This window comes from Aspergillus terreus, genomic scaffold (genome assembly GCF_000149615.1).
Source record: "Aspergillus terreus NIH2624 scaffold_15 genomic scaffold, whole genome shotgun sequence".
NCBI classification, from domain to species: Eukaryota; Fungi; Ascomycota; class Eurotiomycetes; order Eurotiales; family Aspergillaceae; genus Aspergillus; species Aspergillus terreus.
In genome coordinates, this window is record NT_165938.1 from 264,577 (window position 1) to 280,792 (window position 16,216).

Here is a 16,216-nt window from a genome sequence, read left to right on the forward strand (position 1 = left end):
TTTCCTTGAGGGGGACGATCATCCCCTTGAGAAGAAGATCTTGAATGCTCTGATGATGAAGGTGATTGTTGTAAGTATTAAGTAGTCCTCCGTAGAGGAGATTGTGCGCAAGAGATTAATTAAGCCAGCTTATCACCGGACTGCTTGGGGCGTGATTAAGGTTCGCTAGAGGCTAGCGGTCCTTCGGAGTTATCATATAGAGAGATAGTGATTCTTCTTTTGATTCAATATTTTCTTCTTCTCTCAGAGACAATGTCATTCGCTTTAGGTTGCACATTCCACGATCCACCGACCCGGCCGGTTTCCGGTTTCACCTTGGTTTGCCTGTCACTGGAAGAACGGGTTTCTAGGGTGGTGGGAGGGCATTCGCTTATCAACGGTACCATACCAAGAAACAGCGACGAACCAAGCGACTAGTAGCTGTCTTGGTGGAGATGACCAAGAAACAGAAACTCTCTAACTAAGAATAACCCAAGAATAAATCGAAGAATAATAGATCCTACTAGGTAGAAAGAAAGAAAGAAAGAAAAAATCGAGGAAAGACATGAATCAGATGATTGGGCGGGAGCGGTTCCTGTATCCAAGACATGGCGACGTTGAAAGCGAATCGGCTAAACGGTCCTATTAATTAATTCGTTATGGTTCTCCAGATAACTACAATCAGAGCAGTCAAAGAGGGAAGGACCCACCCACCCCGGTCGGTCCCTGTTGCCTTCCTTCCCCTTTTCGTTTTTCCTTTCTTCTTCCTGCTTCTTAAACACGCCCCGGTCCTTTTGACTGACTCTCTTTCTCTTTCTCCTCTTTCTTCTTCTCGCGACCCTCTTCCCCATCTATCGCCCTGTCACTCGTTCTATCACCCCCTTTCGCTCGTTATCTTCCGCCCTGCACGGGCCTGTTCCCTGTCTCTTAGTCATCCCCCAAGGACCCTGGATCCGTTTCTCTCTTGTCCCGACTCTGGTACGTTCCATCCGTCTCCCCACCATGGATCCCTCGCGCACAACAAGGCAGCCATTTGTTTTCAATTGAATGAATCTCCCGTTGCAATTTCATTCGATCCCCTGCGCTAACCCTTATATCCGCTTCTTCCGCACTACACAGTTTCACATCCTCTTCCCCATACTTTGATCCTTTCTCATTGTTCATATTGGACCGCTCTGTACATTCCCCCTAATCGCTTCAACTCGCTCCCGCGTCTACCATCATCACCATGGTGCGCCTCACATCTTCTCTTCTCCTTGCCGGTCTCGCCGTCTCCCTCCGCTTGGGCCTCCGATGCGCCCAAGTGCAATGCCAACCAAAAGTGTCCCGAGGAATGGCCTTGTTGCTCCGGTGAGTCCTTTCCTCCCCTCACTCTCCGGCCCCCTCTCCTAACACCCTCTCTCAGAATACGGTGAATGTGGGTACCGGTGGTGTTCTGTCTCGGGAGGCTGCGATCCTCTTCTTCTCCTACTCCACCGAAGCCTGGCGGCCCCCGAACCCGTCTGCCAGAGCAAGTCCTACAAGTGGGACAACCTCGACAATGCCATCCTGAGCACCAAGTATCTCGGCGACGCCTCCAAGGATGACTGGGTCTACAGCGGCGATATCAAGCTCGAGGACGGCAACCTGCTGCTCACCATGCCCAAGAACAGTGGTGGTACCCTCGTCGCCAACAACCACTACCTCTGGTACGGAAAGATCACCGCCAAGGTGAAGAGCAGCCGTGGTGCCGGTGTTGTCACCGGTTTTATCCTGCTGGGAGACACCAAGGATGAGATTGATTACGAATTCGTCGGTGCCGATCTGGCCAATGTGCAGACCAACTACTACTTCCAGGGTGTGCTGGACTGTACGTACTTTTTTTTTTCTTCTCTCTTTCCGCATTCTCCCGTGAGCCACGGGCTTGCTGACTCAATCCAGACAACAATGGCGCCAACGCCTCCGTGCCCGGCGGCGACACCTTCGATGAGTGGCACGAGTACACCATCGACTGGAAGCCCGAGGCCATCACCTGGTCCGTGGACGGTGAAGTCAAGCGCACTCTCGAGCGCTCTTCCACCTGGAACGAAACCGGTAATCGCTACATGTACCCCCAGACGCCCATGCGCATGCAGCTGTCCCTGTGGCCCGCTGGTCAGGCGAGCAACGCCGCCGGAACCGTCGCCTGGGCCGGTGGTCAGATCGACTGGAACAGCCAGGATATCCAGGAGAAGGGCTACTACTACGCCACCTTTGGCGAGATCTCCGTCGAGTGCTACGATCCTCCCAAGTCCTCTTACTCCCTCGGATCCAAGTCGTACATCTTCGTTGATGAAGATGGTCTCGAGTCCTCCGTTCGGGTGACCGACAACAGCACCGTTCTCGCCTCTCTCGGTGCCACCGGTCTCGACATGAACCTGGGCGGCTCCGACAGCAGTGGCAATAGCAGCAGCAGCAGCGACAACAGCACCTCCAACTCCATCCCTCAGACTCATATTGGCTCTGGCAACGCGGCCGGAAACTCGGGCAGCACCGGCAACTCGAGCTCCAGCGGCTCCAGCGGCTCCTCGGGCTTCAGCCAGGGTAACAGTGACAGCGGCAGTAACGACTCGAACGGTGCCTCTTCCCCGAACGAGCGTGTCCTGAGGGGTTCTTTCTTCGCTGTCTTGGTTGCTGTCGTGGTTTTGGTTGCTCTCTGAGGAACCAATCCCCTGTGAAATCTAACTTTTGTTCATGTGCACCTTTTTTCTTCTTCCGGCCATCTTCTTGGATATTTTTTTTTATTCTTTTCGAATAGGCAACCCGCCTGCCCACCTGTCATATGATTAGGTATCTTCCTGTTCTATACTACCCTCTGGCTTGCCTTATACCATCCAACCAGATTTTGTTTCTTCACTGAATGTTTTGATGCTTGTTTTATAATGATGCGCATGGGGCCAACGCGCGCTGCGCATCTTACCCTTGATGCACGCTTTGAATACCCTTGTCTCTCCCTCTCTCCCACCTGTCTTGCTTTCTCGAGCCATCAGCCTGTCCTGATAGTTACTACTGCATCGGTGGTGTTAATGAGTATAATACCCTTCATGATATCGAATTAATTGTTAATCCTGAGCATATCCACGGTAACTTCGTAGTAACCCATCGCCATGATTGGGGCCAAGCTATCGTAACCAGATGGGAGATCGATTGAAGCAATGTATTGTATTGAGATAATATGTTGTTGACTAAGGAACTATAAAATTAACCCCAACGCCTTGTATGAAAATATGCTTTGCGATATAGCATCAATGGATCTGACCACAGCCACACTCCGTCTCCAGGCCGCGTTTCTTGAACTCGTGGTGGTAGGTGTCCAGGCCTTCGGTTCGCACATCCTCGCCGAGAGGGTCACCCAGCCAGGTGAACGCCTGGTCGATGCTGACAGATTCGGCGCCAGCTTCCGTAGACGCAGACCAATATGCCGAGCCGCGGAGGCGATTGGTGACGTCGTTCACGTCCAGATTGAGGTAATCCGCCAAGAAGGCGCCGACGTCGGTGTTCTCGTTGTTCCCGACGAGGGCCCAGGCGTCTTTGGGGGAGGAGGCGTAGATATTCACGTCGACACCTGCGCAAATGGATTAGCTAGAGTCCCGCAAGCATATGCGGGAAACTTACCGGAATGGCCATGAGTGGACCAGCCGATCTGGGCCCTCCGACTGACGATATCCGCAAACACGTATTGATGGCTGTAGGGCAGGTGGGGGTCAAGAAGCGCCTCCACCTCTTCGTCCGTGGCGTCGGTGACACCCAGTCCCTCCACCAGGAGCTCGCGCACGAACTTCTTCTGCTTGTTCTTCTTCTTCTCCACTGCGAGGTAGTCCTGCAGCGCTTGATCCATGTACTCGGACGAGTGGCTCGCATTGGCGAGCACCCCCGGCAGCCACTTGTACTCCGGATACTCGTCGTGCAGCTGGCGGGCGGCCGACAGGCCCCCGGTCTCGTGGTCCGACGTGGAGACCAGGATACCAGGGGTGTCGTCCTGCTCGAGGAAGTCCAGGACGGCGGCAAAGGCCTTGTCGTACGCCAGGACTTCGTTCACCTGGGCAGCTGGGTCGTTCCCGTGGCCGGCGTGGTCGATGCGGGAGCCCTCGATCATGATGAAGAAGCCCTGGTCGCTGTCGGCGGTGGCCTGGCTGAGGGCCTTCAGCGCGGTGCGAGTCATCTCCTCCAGGGACGGGTACACGTCGTTCTGGTTGCGGCGGTCGATCTCGAAGGGGATGTCGGTCTCGGCGAAAAGGCCCAGCAGCGGCAGCTGGGCGTCGGCGCCGCCGTTCAGCGAGTCAAACGACCGGCGGTCGTCCAGGTAGTGGAAGCCGTTCTTCTTGGCAATCTCGATCAGGTCGCGGTCGTCGTTGCGGCAGCTGCCGTCGGTCGAGTTGGGCAGGAAATGGCACCGACCGCCGCCGAGCAGGAGGTCGACGACCCGGCCGAGCGGGTGCTCGCCGATCTCCTGCTCGGCGATGCGGTCCTCGTACTGGCGCAGGTTGACGTGCGAGGCGAAGCACGCCGGCGTGGCATCGGTGATCCGGGTCGTCACGACGAGCCCGGTCTTGTAGCCAGCCAGATGGGCAGCCTCTAGCACGGTACCGCACGGCGAGTGGTCGGGCAGCACGGAGATGGCGCCGTTGTAGCTTTTGCGGCCGCACGAGAAGGCGGTCGCGCCGGCAGCCGAGTCCGTCACCAGGCTGGAGCTGGAGCGCGTGCGCGACGTACCGATGATGTGCTGGTCCAGCACGAGCGTGTCGTCGATGGGGAGGCCCTCCGTGAACTGACGGTAGCTCCGCGTCATGGTCAGGCTGGTCGGGCCCATGCCGTCCGACACCATGAAGATCAGGTTGCGCTTGCCGGACGGCTTCTCGCCGGGGGTCGGGGCCGTGCCGTCGTCATGACGGCCGCGGCTCGTCTCGTTCTGGAACACCACGGCCAGCACGATGACGGCGATCGTGGCCAGCATGGCCCAGGTGAACAGTCCGACCTCGCGCCAGAAGCCCCAGCCGCGACGCTCGGGGCTGCGGTGCGTGCGCTCGCCCGTCAACAGAGCATCTTCTTCTTCAGCATTGCGGATGGAGGAGTGTTCGGAGGAGGGGCGCGGAGCCAGCAGAGGCTCGTCTCGCGCCATGACTGAGTCGATGTCGAAGGAGACGGGGAGAGGGTGAGTGACGGACGGTGGGGGGTGATGTTGGAGAAGGTCGGATCGATGATGGAGCTGCTCAAGGAGTTACTCCGCTGCGTTATTCCCAATCCGGCATGGTCGGGCACGGGACTCTGGATCGTCGTGTCACGTGGCATTCTGCTGATGATCCACTGGAAAATGTCTGAGCATTGTGGATAACATTCTGTCTATGGAGAGGCAAAAGAAACAAAATAAACAAAAAGAATGACCTACGCAGGATTCGAACCTGCAATCTTCTGATCCGTAGTCAGACGCCTTACCATTGGGCCAGCAGGCCTGGTTGTTGAAAGAACGGCTGGAATTTGACTACATAAAGCAGTGCAATCTTTGCTGAGACTCAGGGCTAAATGACATTTGAAACCCCAGCAATTATGCTACATTGTTTACTGTCCATGATTAATGAATGTATGCTAGTCAAAACACCGTCATTTCCCATCGCCAAAAAAGAGGGTCGGTGTGGTGTTACAGCGTTCTGTTCCGCGGTATATATATATACTACACCACAATCCTCCATGTGTTGAACCGCGATTCACTAATCTACCCCGAGTAGAAACTGGGCAATTGTATCGACTGCTCCTGGAATTGGTTATATGCCGACTTCAGCGGCCATACTAGGACAAGGCAGATCAATCAATTGCTTCACACCCCGAAACATGACCGGAATCATTCAGCATATCGTAGCATACTCGCCGACAAAGCCCTGGATAGCCCGCAGCATCTGGTCAATCAGAGCATCTGTATGCTGCAAATTCAGAGAAACAAATCCCCGCCGCCCGATGATGATTCCCTTGCGGAGAAGGTAGAAGTAGAGAGCATCGCGTAGAGCCGCGCTCGACTCCCCAGCATAGTGAACACCAACAGCACTGCCATACCCTGTAAACGAGATCTTGTCGAACCCAGCCCGCTGCACAATCTCATTTCCTTGCGCCCGCAGCCTGTCCCCTAATGCATTGATACGACCCAGCGATTCCTCCGTGACCAGCTGCGCCGCTGCCACGGCTACCGTCATTGTGAAAACGTTGTTGTTGAACGTGCCAGAATGGCTAAGCCCAGGGCTACCATTTGCAGATGGCTCGAATTGATTCATAACATCGGCACGACCGCCAAACGCCCCGAACGGGAACCCGCCACCAATATACTTCCCCAGGGTCGTGAGATCCGGTCGAACACCCCAGGCGCCCTGCAAGCCATTGAAATGAAAACGAGAAGTGACAACCTCGTCGAAAATCAGCAACGCCCCTGCAGCAGTTGCCGAATCTCGTAGAGACTGGAGAAACTCCTTTGACGACGGATTCATGCCACCCGCAGCCTGCATTGGTTCGATCAAAATGGCACCGATGGTGTCGTCAATCAATGGTCTGGTCGCATCGATATCGTTGTATTTGGCCAGAACAAAATCATGAGGCAGGTTCATGGGATTTACGCTATCCGCCGTTTTGAAGCTTATAGTGCCGCCGTGGTAGCCATTCTCGAAGACCAGAACCTGTCGTCCGTTAGTTACCGTAGACTGAAAATACCAAAAGCAATTCTTCCACCTTCTTGCGTCCCGTGTACGCCAGGGCGGTGGCTATGGCAAAAGTATTGGCCTCAGTCCCCGAGTTGCAGAAGCGGACTCGCTCGATGCTGGAAAACCTGGAGCACAAAATCTCAGCTAGCTGGGCCTCCTTCTCAATCACCCCGCCTAAGCTGAACCCGGTAGCCAGAGCTTCAGAAACCGCCTGGCTGATTACGGGATGGGAATGGCCATAAAGACCCGCAGAGAAGTCCGAGATGAAGTCGACATACTCACGGCCGTCCAGGGACGTTACCATGGGTCCGTCGCCCGATTTTAGAGTTAGGGGAAAGGGTTCCGAGCATAAGACTGAGCGTGTATTTCCCGCTGGTAGGACCTGCTTTGCTCTCTCAAATGCAGCCCTTGAAAGCGGATTATCTGCGATAAACTCGTTGATGAGGGCGTCCAGCTTAGCGGAAAGAGCAGAGTGCCCTGAGTTGGAAGTGCAGTCGGCCATCGTGTAACGTCAAGCACGCGGACTTGCTTTCGGTGGTGTGATTGCTCGAGAGTATTGCACCCTGAGACGATTGCAAAGAGTTGGAAGGTCAGCCAGAGATACGAACCCCGCGCAAAGGACTAGTAGTATCTTTCCCGATGGTTGTCAAGTCTGTGAAGATCAAATGACGGTATGCTATATTGCATACCGCCTCCATTTCTGGTAGAAACGCTGCGCCATAGAGCACTGATTGACTATCCCCATGCATCATGGTCGAAAAGACCGTACGATACCAGCGTGGTGATTGGGATGCAGTAACTACATCTCGCCCAAAAGGGTAGTCACATGATCCAGGAACGGATATCCGGCCACACCGCCTCACTTCACCGCCCGAGATTCGGCCGTGCAAAAAAATATCTCCCATCGGAGGCATCGCAAAATCCCAATTGTCGACCCTCAAACATTCCAAATGTCCCAGGGCCACTGGGCTGAAGAACCATAATTTGCCGTCCAAAGCCACCTCAAATGCAGTCAATCACCCACAGACCGGGCGACGCGCCCCGCGATCCCCTTCCGCCGACTCTTCCGACCGACAAGGTCCAGGTGTCTTCACCCTTAGGGTCCTGGTCTCATTTAATTGCTGGCGCGTGAGTGGTGCACTTGTCTTATAAGTTATCAAATGACATGTATACTGATATGCATTGGCAGTGCCGGCGGAATGGTCACAGCTGTCCTCACCAGTCCTCTAGATGTTCTCCGAACGCGGTATGTATATCCATCACCAAATCAACACTACGGCGCCTGGATAGTAGACTAACGCATGAATGCAGGTTACAAACAGATTATTACCAGACGCAGGCCTCTGCTACTCGCCCAACTCCCCCAGCGAAGTCCCAAGTCCGACCATCCTTCTACCGTTCCTCTCTCCGCCACTTCCGCGAAACCTTTGACATCCTTTTCTCCATCCACCGCGTTGAAGGCTGGCGCGGCCTGTTCAAAGGCCTCGGGCCGAGTCTGACGGGCGTCGTCCCCGCAAGCGCCGTGAAGTTCTACACGTACGGGAACTGTAAACGGCTCTTCCCCGAGCTGATCGGATGCGAGAAGGACTCGACGGTCGTGCATGCGCTCTCCGCCGCCTGCGCCGGTATCGCCACCGGCTCGGCGACAAATCCGATCTGGGTGGTGAAGACGCGGTTGCAGCTGGACAAGGTCGGCGCTCGCCGATACAAGGGCAGTCTCGACTGTATCAGCCAGATCCTGAAGCATGAGGGACCCAAGGGTCTGTACCGCGGGCTTACGGCCAGCTACTTGGGCACCATCGAGACGACGTTGCACCTCGCGATGTACGAGCGCTTCAAGTCGATTATCTCTCGCAAGGTCGACTTGGAGGGGGATAAAGAGGCGAACCAGTTTGTCCAGGGTCTGGCCATGAGCGGGGCCTCTGGGCTGTCGAAGTTGTGTGCGTGTTTGATCGCGTATCCTCACGAAGTAAGCCTTTCATATCCCGCTACTGTTCTGCGCGTTTACTTGATTTACGTGGTGTCTAACCTTCTGTCCGATAGGTTATTCGAACCAGGCTACGGCAGGCTCCGATGGCAGATGGTCGGCAGAAATACACGGGCATCATCCAGTGCGCGCGGTTGATTCTGAAAGAGGAGGGTGTGATGGCCCTCTATGGAGGCTTGACGGCCCATCTTCTCCGGACGGTTCCTTCCGCTGCTATCACGCTGGGGACATATGAGCTGGTTCTCAAGGTCCTTGAGGGTCGGTAGGTTGAATTAATTAGCAGAGGCGAGACCTCGGATTCCCTTCTCGTGTACGATAGATGTATAAAATGTATAATAGATGTCACATACGCAGGATACTTGAACATAATTGACACGAGGTCCAAAGTAGAGATGATAATATTATACAGACCGCCGACAACTACCCAACGCCTTTTGCTATCTATACAGAACCGGCGATCCTAATTACCTCCCTTCCACCCAATGGGAATCATCGCCGCCGCAATCTCATTGACTCCGCGCTCCGTCGCCAGCATATTAAACTGCGCCGCCGCATTGCGCGTATCAAGGACCTCAACCCTCACACCGAGCGAATTGATATGCCGCTTCGTCTCCGGGGCAAGCGGAAAGACACTCGCGCCCATACCAATGAGGAGCAAATCTACCACCATATCAGCCAATCTATCACGCGACCCCAAACGCAAAAGAGATCACCTACCAGGCCGCGGCCAGACCACATCCAACAGCCCCCACGCCTTCGGATCGACTTCAAACTGGCCCTTCGAATTCACCATGGCGCCCCTCGTCCCGTCCGCCATGGCCTTCCACGGCCGCCAGGCGAACGCCTCGCCACCGACCAGCAGCACGCCGTCGCCGCCGGACACCTTCAGCCCGTTGTTGAGGTGGAACCCGGTGTCGAGGGTGGCGTCGACGGAGGTCGTCGGCATGGGCACGCTGCCCAGCACGTCCAGCGCGGCAAAGTCGGTCTGCGTCGTTTCGGACGACTGCGGGCCGCGGTCGCTGCTGGTGGGCTTGGGGGTGTGCGAGCGCGGGATCATGCGCGCCGGGCGCGCATAGGTGCTGTTGTGCCGGGTGGAGAGTCGCGAGATGGGCGAGGTGGCGCGAGTGATCGGTGCGCAGAAGAGGCCGCCGCTCGGGGTGCTGCTTGCGATGGAGGTGCGCAGGGCGCGGAGCAGCTGGGGTGAGGGCGGATGCATGGTTTGTCTTCTCTGCTGTTCTGCAGGCTGATCGTATGAGAGCAGGCGATTGTGTGTCCTGGTTCGGGTTTGGCGAATTGTGGTTGATGTGGTTCTGGAATCGAGTGAGTTCTGATGTTGGGATCGAAGGTGGTTTCGATTTCCTCCATGTACGTAATCCTTGCCTTAGGGTTGAGGCAGCATAAAGCTTGGCACCATCTGGACTGGGGCCAATCAGATGCCGTCTAATATAAAATCCAACACTCCAATAGTTCGAGGTATTCAGTAGCTATAATAGCTGGGTACTAGATAGCTACGGAGTACAAAAGATGGAAGAAGCTGCCAAGAGTTCCCCCAGATGCTTCATTTCTGTGGTGACGATATTTACACATCGTGATTTGAATGAGAACTTGCTTTGGCCTGGACCTGCGAGTATACGGCCATGGCCTGATCATATGTATGTCTCGTGTAACGTCCAGCCATCCCGGCCCATAATCCCTGACAAGGAGTCCCAGAAGTCCTGGATTTCGTTACAGCCTTCTCCATCTTCGTAATCTCTCCGAATTTTTTCCGCGGAGAAGTTGATGGGGGCACTGGGCGGTATGGCCAAGAGACCCTTCCCCCCTTCCTGCACGTATATTTCAATAATATATTACATTGACTACGTCAAAGATCAATTGAACATCGGATTACTCGTCAAATCCATATGCGAGGCCAGAGGAAGCACGGTCGAAGTATATTGCGTATTTACCGAGTCACGAGGGCGGCAGACCATAGTGCGAATCCACCATAATTCCGGCCGCCGATGTGATGGCTTGAAGAGGCGTAGTTGGAGAGTTGCGCGGCGGCCATCAAAGTTCACCTTGCATCTGTTCCTCTCGCGCTTCAAACGGTATGCTTGACAGCCGGAGCATATGTGACCATCGGTGCCGTGGGAGCTCATAACAAAGAACATCAACCCTAAATCTGCCGTGTGTCGCCGCCGAAACTTTTGGCTAGCGTGGGTCTTGCCAGCAGCAAACCATGATGTCATTTGACTGAAGTAGAGATACGGAAGTAGTATGTGGGTGTGCTCAACTACCGAAAAACAATACTCCTACTGTCTCAATAAAAAAGTTGATCTACATGGCTCCGTAGCAGCATTAATTCCTTCAAGTCATCCTATTCAGGCCAATGCCGTAATTTAGATCTGTTCTTTTCCGCAATACAAGCTGTTAGTCACTCATAAACGCCATGCCACGGAATATCAGGAAACACAATGAAAAGAAGAAAGATATCCAGAGGAAGACCCTCCACATGCCTCCAAACAGTATGAAGAACATAAACCCGAGATTGGTATCGTCTTACCCGGTCACTCTAAGTATAAGATCTCCTTTATACGTATGATAGAAATGACACCAGGATGGTTCTGTGAGCCACCCTTATTAAGTACTTATTCTGTGCTCTATCCTCTTCGTCCGTCGTCACCAGATCTATTAGACGGCTGTCGCATCACATTGGACGGACGATTGCCGTTCCGATCTTCATCGGACTGGCTAGAACTGTCATCGCCGACAGCTCCCGAGGTTGATGCGCTGCGAAGGCGCTGGGCACGGTCCTGGAGGACTTGCGCCTCCGCCGCAGCCCTCTGTGCGCGGATTTGCTTTCGCCACATGCTCGCGTATCGGCCCTTCATCGCCAGCAGTTGGTCATGGGTGCCGCTCTCGGCCACCCTTCCTTCGTGTAGCACCAAGATACGATCTGCCGTCGTAATGGTACTCAACCGATGAGCAATCACGAGCATCGTGCGTCCGCGGGACAAGGTGGACAACGCGCCTTGGATGTGCTCTTCTGTCTCGGTGTCCAATGCAGCCGTAGCTTCATCCAACATGATGATTCGTGGGTTCTTCAAGATCGTTCGAGCGATTGCCACTCGTTGTTTCTCGCCTCCGCTGAGCCGCAGACCGCGCTCGCCGACCTTGGTGTTGTACCCGTCGGGGAAGGACATGATCTTATCGTGGATGCTGGCTGCACGACAAGCCTCGTAGACCTCCTCGTCCGTTGCATCCTGGTTTGCATATTTCAGATTATACATCAACGTCTCGTTGAACAGGACGGTATCCTGCGGCACGACACCGATATGCCTCCGGAGCGAATCAATGGTGATGCTCTCAACATCTCGTCCATCAACCCTGATGCATCCCCGCTCCGCATTATAGAATCGGAAGAGCAACCGGAAGACTGTTGACTTGCCCCCGCCAGATTCACCGACCAAGGCTGTTGTTGTTCCAGGCTCACAGTGGAAGGTGAGTCCATTGAGGGCCGGCTTCCGAGAATCGTATGAAAACTCCACATTATCAAAGGCAATGTCACCCTTGCATCCGAGCAGTGGCTTCGCGCCCGGCGTGTCTACAACAGTAGGCTGTTCTCTAAACAACTCGAGCATCCGCTCGGAGTTGATCAACGCCGATTGGATGGAGCGATAGAAAGTGCCAAAGAAGTTCAACGGCCCCTGAAGCTGCGCCATGTAGGTGAGAAGTAAAACAAAGTCACCCACTCTTCTCTGTCCCAGGGACACCTGGTAGGCAGCGATGAAACACGCGATCAGAAGACCCAGCATGAAGACGGTGTTCTGAGACGTATTCATCAAGTTCAGTGAGAACAGCACGTGGTATTCCGCCCTCTGGAAAGAGGAAACCGCGCCACGATACCGCCCAAACTCGTAATCCTCCGCATTAAAGTACTTGACGGTTTCGTAAGATACCATTGAGTCATTTTTCACGGCGTCCTCTTCTCTCGAAGCATTGACCATCTGCCGCCGGATTTCTGCTCGCCATTGGGCCATGCGAACTGTGACGTAGAGATAGCAGAACGTTATGATGGTGACGACCAGAGCATAGTAGGCGTCAAGGCGGATAAGGAGAAAGACAATCGCTACGCAGAGATCAATCAACATCGGCACAACCCGGAACGTGACCTGTTCGAGGAAGGTGTTGATCGAGCTTCCCTTGCTCAGCGCAGACAGTACTTCACCCGTTTTCTTCCCCAGATGGAAGTCGAGACTGAGCCCGTGCACATGCTCAAACGCTGCGGTCGAAAGCTCCATGTAAGAATACTGGCTCACAGGAATCCAGAGGCTGGACCGCAACGATCCAATGAGGCCCTGGTTGCCTTGCAGCCACCGGTAAAGAATGTACAGACAAATGTCAAACCACGGTACCCGAAGGGGTCCGTCATTCTCGGACAGCTTGTTCGTGATACGTGCAACCTGGAAAGGAACCAGAACGTTGACCACCCGCTGCAGAATAATCAACACGAAGCAAATGACGACGATCACTTGCAACCGGCGGGATTTCGATGGCCAAAGGTACGGGAAGAACAGCGAGTAGCCGCTAAGGTACTCCCACCAGCTGGTGGACGGCACTGAAGTCGGGCGAACCCACGGGTCCGCGGGTTTCGCGGACTGCTGATTCGCAGTGCCGTTTGTTGAGCCATAAGCATGCCCATTCTCGGCATGAGAGGGGTCCAGCAGCCCCGTGGTTTCGGAGGCATCATTGGCATGATGCCGCGATGCCTTCCAGACATTGGTCCTCTGGCTGATCGAGTTAAAGAGATAAAGCGAGCTCAGGGTAGCTAGAATCAATATTCTGATGCAAGCTGAGATGAGCTCCAATGACTCCCACGGCGTGAGGCCGTTCCGCAGAGGACCTCCTGTGGGGTCACCCACAATTGGTTCATGATGAACCCCGGCTTTGATGGAAAGGGAGACACCGAGAATGGCGAGTTCAATGGGTAGGGCTACCAGCCATGGGACGAATTGTGCAAATGTCGGAGAGGGATTCGTATCTAACAAGGAGACAAGGATGATCGAATAATCAAAGAACGAACCAACAACGTAGATCTAGAACATATTAGATACCAAGATCATACCGCGTTCCGTGGCGAATTATCGGTGTAGAACAAAGACACGAGTCACCTACCACAACCGATTGGCCACACCACCATTGTTCGTCCCGGGATACCATAACATGGGCGATATTGAGGGCCGCATCGGCGACAAAGGTGACCAGGATCCCAACCAATAACCACTTAAAGGCGAGTTCGGTATTCCGGGAGAATTTTCGAGGCGGTTTCACCACCGCTACCGTGCTTCTCGATCGTTTCGGGAGGGGTCTGCCACCGGGTCCTGTGCGCACGGCACTCGCGGTCCTGTTGACATTTCTGGCGGTGAGGATCGAACACGCCACAAAGGACGACACAAAGACGAGAAGAAGCAGTATGGGACAAGCTGTCCGGAGGTACTCCAACAGCTCACGGGTGGCGTGATGCGAGCCCATTATGAAACAGTCCTCCACAAGGTCCTACAGATCAAAAATATCACTGGGGTATTTCCATGACACAGGAACTCCGTCCAACTCGAGAAACCGAAGAGTCGGGCCGGTCGAGAGCGGTGACGGGGACAATTCGGAAGGTTGGAACCGTCGATCTTTCGAAGGGAGACTCGAGCCTAGTTAGCTCGCAAGTAAATGGTCCGTTCGGCGCTGGGAGGTGCCCAAAGAGATCGACAGGCACGTGGGACCGTATTTCCTGCTATAAATCTTGTGAAAGGCTTCTCGGTTGGTTCCAATGCTCCAAAAGGGAAAATTGCGTGGTCAAGGATGCGAGGCGGAGGACCGAAGGAATTAACCAACAAACGGGGATTCAATGGAGTATTAATGAAGTGGAAAGAGGGAAAAAGAGACTTCCCAGGCAATGAAATAGATACACAAGAAAAGAGGATTAACTAAAAAGGGCTATATGGGAAGGGACAGAAACCCCAAGATGGACCGCTGCACTCGACGAAACTAAAAGAAACGCATTCAATCGAGTACACGGCACGAGGAGAGGAGGGGGAGGGGAAGAGGGGAAGAGAGAGATAGAGAGAGAGAGAATGTATGTGAAATAGGAAGAGTAGGAGAGAAACGAAGGGAGAGAGAGAAAGAAGGAGAAGAGAAGAAGAAAGAGAGCAGAGACGCGAGAGGAAATGATCGTAGGAGAAATGCAAATAGTGACTTGACGGAGGAGAATGACGGTGTGGTGTGGATGCCGGACCAAGTCTCGACTTTACTGGGTACAGCTGCTACCTAAGCTTGGGGTGGCCCCGGAGGCAAAAAAAAAAAAAAAAGAAAAAAGGAAAAACCACCCAAAATAACGAAAAAGACAGAGTCGGGTATTTTGCTCGTAAAGGCTGTACCAGTCATTCTATCTACTAAGGTAGGTCGACACACTCGAGCTGAGAGGCAATTCTTCGACTGATCTTCGCCCGATTTATAAGAAAGGGGCAACAAGGGAAAATAATAATAATAATAATAACGAAGGGGTTTAACGGTTGTATGTACGTATCGGTTCCTGTAGGATTTGAGGCGCATATCGGAGTTTTTCCTTTTCTTTTTCCCATTTTTTACCTGGAATTCACAATTTCCTGCTTTTTATCCCTCCTTCGTCTGGAGCTGTACGTCTTGTCCTTGCAGTGGTTTCTATACCTCATGCCTGCGTGATTCAGACCTCCGCTGATGCAGGCAGTCAGCAAACGACGGGGCTGCACTGTTGTCACTTGCCTCTTCCGCTCCCTGAAGTTTCTAGACTTGCATTCAACGCGCATCATGGACACTCTTCCCCAGCTGACTGGATGCAGGTTGTTCGTATGCCCGATGGGAACAGGGATTGGAACGGAGGCGTTCAATCCTGCGGCCAGATGCTTCCCGAAGGGATGGCGATTGAACCGGGGCACCCGTACCTGAAGATAGCTTGTGGGTTGTAGGATAGCAATGAATGGTTGCAGGGTCATGGATAGTAGTCTGGAGCTCCCATGTCAGTTTCGTTACACGGTAGAGATGAGTATGAAGGAATTCGGGCCGATGGAGATCATTAGCAAACCAGGTCAAGGGTGACCGTGTTTGTGGTGTAATAGGGCAGATATACATACCATGCGCAGTACTCCATGGACTGATAGACTCGCGAACAGGTTTCATCAAGGGACTGATGCCTGAAGTATTAATACCTGGCGGGAGTAGAGCTGTAGACACCTAACAAGCAACCGTCATAATTGATGACCTTAATTGGTAGGGATGAGAGATGCTGATCTCGATGGACAAGGGACGGATGGGCTGTGGTAGGATGGAACCAGACGAGATGGATCCCACTAACGCCCTTCTGGATGTGTGGATGATGAGATGGTCTGTGAGCTGCATGACATGGGTATGAGCCAGGATTGGAAGCGGGGGTCTGAACCCATCAACGACTTTAGTGTCCATGGGCCATGCGACTTTGGGAATCGGGGTTCAGAGGAGCCTCCAATCATTTATTCTTGATGGCGCTTAGGAGGTCTGGTATGTTCCA

General features: G+C 53.8%; 6 protein-coding genes and 1 non-coding gene across 7 annotated transcripts; 2 read left to right on the forward strand and 5 right to left on the reverse strand.

Annotated features, from left to right (window-relative positions):
• Window positions 1–1,207: 1,207 nt before the first annotated feature.
• On the forward strand, window positions 1,208–2,657 carry utr2 (putative cell wall glucanase (Utr2); the record flags this gene model as incomplete). Its single annotated transcript, XM_001218201.1, has 3 exons — window positions 1,208–1,329; window positions 1,461–1,828; window positions 1,900–2,657. The coding sequence occupies 3 exons, from the start codon at window positions 1,208–1,210 to the stop codon at window positions 2,655–2,657; spliced, it is 1,248 nt and encodes a 415-aa protein (XP_001218202.1).
• Window positions 2,658–3,242: 585 nt separating this feature from the next.
• ATEG_09581 (alkaline phosphatase) lies at window positions 3,243–5,116 on the reverse strand (the record flags this gene model as incomplete). The annotated part of the gene is made up of 2 exons (XM_001218202.1): window positions 3,243–3,562; window positions 3,613–5,116. 2 exons carry the CDS (start codon window positions 5,114–5,116, stop codon window positions 3,243–3,245), a joined length of 1,824 nt encoding a protein of 607 aa, XP_001218203.1.
• A 259-nt stretch (window positions 5,117–5,375) lies between these two features.
• On the reverse strand, window positions 5,376–5,447 carry ATEG_10428. Its single transcript has one exon. It is a non-coding gene; the product is annotated as a tRNA-Arg (tRNA).
• Window positions 5,448–5,837: 390 nt separating this feature from the next.
• Window positions 5,838–7,179, reverse strand: ATEG_09582 (uncharacterized protein; the record flags this gene model as incomplete). Its single annotated transcript, XM_001218203.1, has 2 exons — window positions 5,838–6,653; window positions 6,847–7,179. The coding sequence occupies 2 exons, from the start codon at window positions 7,177–7,179 to the stop codon at window positions 5,838–5,840; spliced, it is 1,149 nt and encodes a 382-aa protein (XP_001218204.1).
• Window positions 7,180–7,683: 504 nt separating this feature from the next.
• Window positions 7,684–8,930, forward strand: ATEG_09583 (uncharacterized protein; the record flags this gene model as incomplete). The annotated part of the gene is made up of 4 exons (XM_001218204.1): window positions 7,684–7,805; window positions 7,867–7,923; window positions 7,989–8,646; window positions 8,721–8,930. 4 exons carry the CDS (start codon window positions 7,684–7,686, stop codon window positions 8,928–8,930), a joined length of 1,047 nt encoding a protein of 348 aa, XP_001218205.1.
• A 194-nt stretch (window positions 8,931–9,124) lies between these two features.
• On the reverse strand, window positions 9,125–9,880 carry ATEG_09584 (uncharacterized protein; the record flags this gene model as incomplete). The annotated part of the gene is made up of 2 exons (XM_001218205.1): window positions 9,125–9,324; window positions 9,382–9,880. The coding sequence occupies 2 exons, from the start codon at window positions 9,878–9,880 to the stop codon at window positions 9,125–9,127; spliced, it is 699 nt and encodes a 232-aa protein (XP_001218206.1).
• A 1,423-nt stretch (window positions 9,881–11,303) lies between these two features.
• hmt1 (putative vacuolar ABC heavy metal transporter (Hmt1)) lies at window positions 11,304–14,175 on the reverse strand (the record flags this gene model as incomplete). The annotated part of the gene is made up of 2 exons (XM_001218206.1): window positions 11,304–13,739; window positions 13,819–14,175. The coding sequence occupies 2 exons, from the start codon at window positions 14,173–14,175 to the stop codon at window positions 11,304–11,306; spliced, it is 2,793 nt and encodes a 930-aa protein (XP_001218207.1).
• Between the last annotated feature and the right edge of the window lie 2,041 nt (window positions 14,176–16,216).